Raw genomic sequence first — 7739 nt, 5'->3', positions numbered from 1 at the left:
CCCCAATTCACAAAGCTCAGGGCTACACCTTTCCCAGGAAATCCTGTAGTCGGGGCTTAGGGTGAGATCAGGACAAGACGAAGGTAAAGCGTTAAGTAAGAACATGTCACTCGGTGCCACTTGGAACGCGATCAGCGCTAGAGTCATGAGGATGGAGGAGGAGAAAAGCTTGTCTTTAAACTCCGCAAAGCGCTAAAACTAGAACGTCAGCGAGGTGTCTTGAGTCAGCAAACTTGGTTCAAATCCCATTCTGGCACTAAAATGGCTGGGTAACCTTGGGTGACTTATTTAGCCCCAAACTGCCTGTTTCTTCTGTAAGATGGAAATAGACCGTCTGTACCTCAAAATAGCATCAGGGATTAGATGAGATGGTCTAGATGAAATTAAAAAGGACACAGTAAAACATGGCTGTTCTCTAGGGTTCCCCACTCCTTTGAATCAAAAAAGAAAAGAAAGGAAGGAAGGAAAAAGAAAGAAAAGAAAATGGAAAAAGCCTAACTTCTTTTTTCTTAGATGGGATCTCACGAAATCTCAAGTTGGTCTCAGAATCCCAATGTAGCCAAGGCTGGCCTTGAACTTCTGATCCTCTTGCATCTCCATCTCCCCTAGTATTGGATTTACAGGTGTGTTCCATCACACCCAGCTATAACACAGCTTAAAAGAGAGAAAACAAGATTCCCTGAAGAAAATGCTAGAAGGAAACACAGCAAAATCTAGCATCACTTGCGTCAGGCAAGAGAGGATTGTGGGTGACTTGTTGTTTTCTAAATTCTCCAAACAGATGTTATATTTATAATAAAAATGTTTATTTAATTAAAAAAATCCCCAAACCACAGCAGGAACAGTTAAGTATAACAAGAGCTGGCGCATTTGTGCGGTTGAGATACACAGGGGAAAGAGGTAGAGAGCAAAGCGTTACCAAAAGGGCCATGGGGTTGGGGGTCAGCTGTCTGAGGCAGTGAAGCTCTGTCTCGGGGGGGGGACCTGGACACCAAGAGTAGCTGAGCTGAGCAAGGGCTCTCCTGTCTCTCCAGGTCAGAGCACACAGGATAGGTGGGACAGAGGCAGGGGGATATGAATTCTCCACAGGCTGATGCCACCCAGGGAGGCCTTCTCAGTGCTGTACCCTAGAGCTCTGACTTTCCCGGTGTCCGTCAGGAACATCTTCAGTCCCCAGAGAGCTCCAGGGGTCCAGACCTCCCAAAGATCTGGCAGTGGTATTTGAGGTCTCTATCACTAGGTCCCCTGTCCCTATTCACTCTGTCCACTGGCCTCTGCTCCAGAGCAGATTCCTGGGTTTTACCTTCTCTCCCCAGCCCCGGTGGCAGGCAGGGTCAGGTCAGTCTAGGCTGGCCGCAGTCACCAAACGATGGATTTTAATACAGACTGGAAAGCCGAGAGGTAGAAGCAGGGCCACAGTGGCACTGCTCATGTCATGGCCTCCAGCCAGCCTGGGCCATTAAAGGAGGCCATCTCCTTACCAGTTCCACAGTTCTTCGGTAAGGGGAAGAAGATTCTATGCCTCCCCCGCCCTCATCTAGCAGACCTAGAGTCGGAAGGGCTGTCCAGGAGCTTCATGTGGATGAAGGCAAGCTCTAGCGTAGCTGGGGGCCCAGGGACAACACAGGATGAGGCAACAGAAGGAAGTGTTGATTAAGCCGAAACAATTCCCGAGCTTCCCCAAGGAAGGGTGTTCATCCCCTGGGGTGGAGAACAGGGGTTGGAAGGAGCCATTTACCCCCAGTATGAACCTAATACCAAGGAGAGGGAGGCCATGATGGAGCAGGTGCACACTTCAATGGCACTACAGCTGATCCCTTTAGGGCCAAGGTGAGGAACAAGGTTCTGATTAAAAGTGGTATCGGTGGAGTGGACCACACCCTCTAAGTTCCCCCATACCATTCCTGAGCACTCGGTTACGTGCCCACCACCCCTCCAGGTACCAGGATCCCCTATTTAGCTTCCTGTAATGTCCCCACAGCCACCTTCACTGCCTGGAACACAGCCCGATCCATCTAGAAAAAAAGAAGAAATGACACAGAATTTTCAATCCTGTTCCAGCTCCTACCCTCCCATTCCGCTCCCCGCCCTTCTCAAGGACGCCTTTCTCCGACACAGGCTAGCAGCCCGCTCAGTTCAGATAGGTCTGCCCTGCTTACTGAGGCTGTGCCTCGAGCCGACTAGGACAGTGGCACACTCACCTGGGCATAAAGCATACGGTGGTCAGGGGGCAGGCTGGTTCCCTGGTGGCAGAGCTGAGCAGAGAGGGCAGAGGTCTCAGGAGACAGAAAATGCTGGGTGACGCTGATTGTGCTCACCAGGCCTTGCACCTGTACCATGGGGGACAAGGGCAAGAGGGTAAACTGAGGCTCAAGCCATACTCCCCCCTATTCCTCTGATTACAAAAGTCTACTTCACCCCCTTCACCACCCAACTTTCAGGAAGCCGTAGCCATGGTTACAGGACAAAGCATCCCCAACAGCTTGGCCAGAATAAGACCTGAGGGATGCTGGAGTACCAAGTGAAGCTGGCTTAGATCAGATCTGTAGAAAGAGTTCCACAGAGCTTTCAAGATCCTCAGCTTTGCCATCTCCATGGCTTCCTGTCCTGCCTAGCTTTGTGTCAGGTAGAGATTGCTGTGTGATCATGACTCTGATATGGTGCTCTGGCTACTTCTGGTCTTCTGCTAAGTCCCGCCCCCCCAGGGTGTAGTAGCACCAGGGAAGCACCTGATGAGGTGCCCCAGCAGGCACAAGCACTGCCTCTCCAGGGGCTTGCAGCAGAGTCCAGCAGCTCACACCCCACTCCTCTCTTAGACGCCGCCGCAACCCTGCATCCAAGTAGCAGCTGCCTGGGGCCCCGGGTTCCAAGGTCCCCGCTCCAGCTGGGCACACCTTAAAGAAGAGGAACAACCTGAATACCCATGGGAATGAAGGCAGGGATTCAAGAGAGGAAGGGGTGCGGTTTCTCTGGGGGACCAAGTGCAATAGGATGCTGAAGCTGTCTTAAATGGCAAGCAGAAGAGGAAAGAGGAGGGAGCGAGGTTGGTAGTAAAGGGTGGGGTAGGTCCAGGTTAGGCTGGAAGGAGCTTAGGAAAAAGACACTCAAGCTGGGGAGGGGGATCCACATCCCTGCTTTTCCTAGGATGTGTCTTTCATAGCCTTTGTGACCCTGGCCTGACCACTCGTCTCTCAGTGGTCCCCTTTCTCTGAAACCCAGGAAGATGTCCTGTACAAGCCTCATTCGTAACTGTATCAATAAGGAATTCTTAAGTTTTTGTAAACAGCCTGCATTATCAGCCAAATTGTGGAGAAACTGTAGCTTCCTCGGGGAGACGGTCCAGGATCCAGGAAAGGCAGGGCCACACAGAAGTCCTGACTCGCAGTGGGTAGACAGGCTGAGGCCCCTGCAGCAGGCACAGCTATGGGAGCCATCACCAGCCCAGGCGGAGTCAGAGCTCCGGGGGCAGGCAGAGACACATGGAGTCCGGAAGAGGTGCCCAGAGAACACTTGCAGAGGTGAGCACCGGCATTGTGCTTCAACTGGCCACCGGCTAAACCCACCCTCTCCAGCTAGGACCTCAGCCATTGTCCCTGGATTGAGAGGGTGATGGCAGGGGTGGGGTGGGGTTGGGAGGCTTGTGAACCACATCCTCTAGAGGAGTCCCTGGGGGATGCCAAAGATTGGTTCCAAAGACTCAAGTCCATCCTGGGACTATGGTAGTAACAGGCTACCCAGTGAGAAAGTGCCCCTCAGACCTCCCCATGAGCCCATATGGGACTGCCAACCGCCTGCCACACCCAGAGCTGACAAAGTCATCTGTTCATGATGGTGCTCTTGTCAGCTCCCCTCTGTGTGTCACAACATCTGGGTGTGCATCTGCAGATGTGTGTGTGTGCCTGTGGACAGCGCATGGTGGACAACACCAATCGACCCCTGTGTGTCTCTTAGCAGGGTGGCACTTGGTCTTTTCTCTAGGACAGCTGGGACTCAGCTAGACTTTGAAACCACCAGGTCCGCCTTAATCATTTATTTATTTTACTAAGTATTATTATTTTTGGTGGTGGTTAGTCAGGGGTCTCTAGTAGGCCAGGCTGGCTTCAGACTAACCTTGTGGACTGAGGATAACTCTGAGCTTCTGATCCTCCTGTTTCTACCTCTCAAGTATTGGGATTATAAACATACACCAACATGCTTGTCTCATTTATTTTTGAGACAGGGTCTCATTATAGAGATTAGGCTGGTCTCAAACTCATGATCCTCTGTCTCAGAACTACCATATCCCACCTCCTATATCCTTATTAACCCTGGCCTCCCACCGCCCCTGTTTTGGAGTTTTCTGCCCGTTTCTCTCCCTACCTCTACCACCAGGTACCTATCCTGGTAGGCATGTGTGCCCACCTTCCTCCCTCAGCCCTCTTCATGGCTAGTGCCTCTCCTAGAGGTCTCACAGTATGAACTATAGGAAAGGGAGAAGCTGTTTGCCAATCTCTTAGCCCTGGAGCCCAGGTAGGGGAGAGGGGCTTCCTGTTCCTAGGAAGAATACAGGGTAGTATCTAGAGATGGAATAAATGCAAGTTCAGACCCCAGGGTTACCACCAAGTCTCAGTTTTCCCATCCATAAAATGGAAAAGTAGCTGTCCCAGCCTAGCTCAGGAGTGAGGAAAAGAAGAATATCCATTAACCAAGACAATGTCCCAAGGCCCTTAACATAATGCCCATCCTACAGTTATTGTCTCATCCCCCCCATGAGATTCTGACTCCCCTGCTAGAGCCTCTCCTTTCTCTTAGCCCCACCAGAAAATCAGACTTCTGACCTGCTCTCTCTGCACCTGGCTACCTAACTCACCTTCAGGACTAGGGTAAGCTGCGAGATCCCAGGAGATGGGAGTGAACCTATCAGTTATGCAGGGACAAGGGGGAGGCTCTGGGGTCCCCTCCCTCCTCACCATCTGGAGAAAGCGACGGATGCGCTGGGCATCCTGGGCCCGGAACACATGCCACACAGTGCTGGTCTGGCTACCTGGAGACCAGACTCCCTCCCCTTCCAGGCCTGAGAGGAAATCTGTAGGAGAAAGAAGGCTCAGGTGAGCCCAGGGTCGGCGGAGGCACACACTGCGGCTGACTGATAGTTGGACTGGTTGGTATCTCCAGCCCAAACACGTACCTTTCTGTGCTCGGTGCCAGGCAGGCAGCTGTGCCTCAGCGTGTACCAGGATACTGATTAGGTCAGACACCTCTACACATAGGTTCTTGGTCCCCAGGTGTCCACGGTGTGGGCTCACACCTGTGTGGAGGCAGAGTGAGGACAGTAGGGAATTAAATAAGAGACATTTCTCAGCCCCCAAACCTAGGCACAGGTCCTCACGTGCCCTAAGATGTTACGTAAGGCAGGAGTGGAAACGCACTCACCATAGGCTGCCCAGAGCTGAGGCTCCAGGGGATGCAGGGTGAGGCCCAGGGGGAGGTAGGAAGCTAGGTTGAGTTTCCCTTGGTGTGCACAGTACTCTGGAAGAGGAAGGCTGGATGCGAGGTTCTCCACCCTGGGGATAGGAGTTGGGAGGGGCAATCACGCATAGTAAGTCCAATTTAGTTACCTGAGACCCATAATACCTTCCCACGGCTGGGGTAACATCCAGAGGGCAAAATCCATCCCTCCAGGAATTTCTATCACTCCCCCAAAGAGAGTCCCTCCATCCCCTGATCTAGTTAAACTTCCATTCAGAGGGCCTGGACATTGAGGGTGGGGTTAGGTAGGGAGACAGCGTTAGTCTTTGGTACTGTACATACCTGCTAGCGTCCTTGTCCCCCAGGGTTCGGTGTAACAGGAGGACAGAGCCCTCGTCTAACTTTGGACGCGCTAAGAGAAGAGATGTATGTCAGGCACCCAAGGGAAACTTTTGGCCCAGAGACTCCTTCCTGTCCCCATGGCAGCCATACCTAAGTTCCATTTCAACCTCTAACCCAGCTTCCGGCTTCCTCCAGAACCACTCCAGGGCTCTCTTGATATCTGACCCCTCAAGACACGCTCCCAGCTCCCTCTACCCTGTGTCAGGAATGCTTACTCTCAGGGTGAGAAAATCCCTCCCAGAATGCTGTGCTGTCCAGGCTTGTGGGCTGGGGAGGCCCTAGGGCAGTCAATGTCTGCACCTGGCCACCGAGTGTCCCAAGAGCTTCCATTCCCCACAGGCTACCTCTCAGTGTCTTCTGGATGCCCGACACTAACACGGGCTGCAGGGAAGAAAAAAGAAGAACACAAGATTGGTGGGGGAGCTCATGGCAACCGGGCCAGGGTGTGTTGTGACAACACCAGAACCGTGGGGGAAGGGCTGGGGAAAGACCAACCTTGCTGCTCCCTCTGAACACCAGGACACCCTGAGCCTGAGAACCAGGACCCTGCGAAGCAGGTGAGGCCATAGCACTGGGAAGGGAGAGGCAGGCCAGCTTACCTGGCCCTGCCGCCAGTGTTCCTGGAAGAGGTGAAAGCCATGCCGAGGCCTGGGCTCCTGCAGCCACAGCAAAGCCCCAGGAGGAGACAGCCGGGTTCGGACCGGTGACAGGGGCAGGCTCAGGCCCTTGCGTAAGCCTGGTCCTGCTCGAAGGCCCGGCCCTAGGGCTTTCTCTTGGATCTTCCGTTCTACTACCTGCGCAATGATGCTGTCCAGGATGTTGGTGATGCGGTCATCCTGTGGGGAGGCAGGGATGGAGGGGCAGAAAGGCTCAGGATCTACTCAGTCACAGAGGGATGGCCACCCAGCCTCTGGTCCTCGGGCCCTTAGACCTCCCTCTGAGCCCTTGCTCACACTGGGCAGAGCTGGGGTGACGGGGGCAAAGGCCATGTGAATCCGCTCATGCCCCAGACAGAGCTTGACAGCCGTAGACGCCAGCAGTTCACAGAGAGAGGGACAAGGAAGGGGTGATCGGCTAGCACGGTCCTCTGCTGGGGTCTCAGTGGAGTCCGGGGTCTCTGTGGAAGAAGAAAATGGTGATCAACTTTCTGCTTGGCCTTTAGTCTTTACCTCAAAAAGATTCCTCTCACCCCCTGGCCAAGCCTGCTCTCTCCTCAGTAGCACCCCAACTTTACTCTGCTCTGTCTGGGTATCATTCCACCACTGCCTTCCTAAAAGAAGTTACAGAGCCTCTAAGAGAGTGGTATAAAATGGAAGTCTTGGCCTGGGAGACAGCTCAGCAGATAAGAACACAGCATTTGTGTGTGAGCACAAGAATCTAAGTTCAGGGGCTGGAGAAATGGCTCAGAGGTTAAGAGCAGTGGCTGTTCTTCCAGAGGTCCTGGAAGTTCCCAGAAAACAAGTGGCGGCTCACAGCCATCTGTAATGGGATCTGATTCCTCCTTCCAGTGTGCCTGAAGACAGTTCACTCATATACATAAAATAAATAAATATTTGAAAAAAAAAAGAATCTAAGTTCAACTCCCCAACACCCATGGCAAAACAAACAAAAAACAAAAATGGGTGTGGTCACGCCTGCCTCCGTAGTTCTTGGGTTGGAGAGGGGTTGGTTCAGAGACAGGGGAGCACTGCTGAGGTTTGTTGGCCACCAACCTAGCTTCAGGTTCAGAGAGAGACCCTGTCTCGAGGGAGTAAGAGAGAAAGTGACAGAGCAGGACATCTGACATCGTCACACACAATAAATGAACCAGTGCATAAATAAATAATAGGAGGTCTTGCTGAAGGAGTCGGGGTACCCGTCTTGAGGTGAGAGATGGAGATTCTTTTTTT

General features: G+C 52.7%; 1 protein-coding gene across 1 annotated transcript in view; it reads right to left on the bottom strand.

The window, feature by feature from the left end:
- Positions 1-795: 795 nt before the first annotated feature.
- Positions 796-7739, bottom strand: part of Hr (HR, lysine demethylase and nuclear receptor corepressor) — a 20429-nt gene continuing 13485 nt past the window's right edge. The window contains exons 11-20 of the mRNA XM_005355588.3: positions 6804-6967; positions 6450-6686; positions 6066-6231; positions 5791-5860; positions 5413-5543; positions 5168-5287; positions 4950-5065; positions 2730-2894; positions 2202-2330; positions 796-2015 (exon numbers count right to left, since the gene is read on the bottom strand). Of these exons, the coding sequence (XP_005355645.2) occupies positions 1953-2015; positions 2202-2330; positions 2730-2894; positions 4950-5065; positions 5168-5287; positions 5413-5543; positions 5791-5860; positions 6066-6231; positions 6450-6686; positions 6804-6967 (1361 nt within the window). The 3' untranslated portion in view covers positions 796-1952. The remainder of the gene's footprint in view (positions 2016-2201; positions 2331-2729; positions 2895-4949; positions 5066-5167; positions 5288-5412; positions 5544-5790; positions 5861-6065; positions 6232-6449; positions 6687-6803; positions 6968-7739) is intronic.

Source organism: Microtus ochrogaster, chromosome 17 (genome assembly GCF_000317375.1).
Source record: "Microtus ochrogaster isolate Prairie Vole_2 chromosome 17, MicOch1.0, whole genome shotgun sequence".
Classification (NCBI taxonomy): Eukaryota; Metazoa; Chordata; class Mammalia; order Rodentia; family Cricetidae; genus Microtus; species Microtus ochrogaster.
Note: the sequence above shows the minus strand (reverse complement) of the source record. Positions and strands in the feature narration are given on the sequence as shown.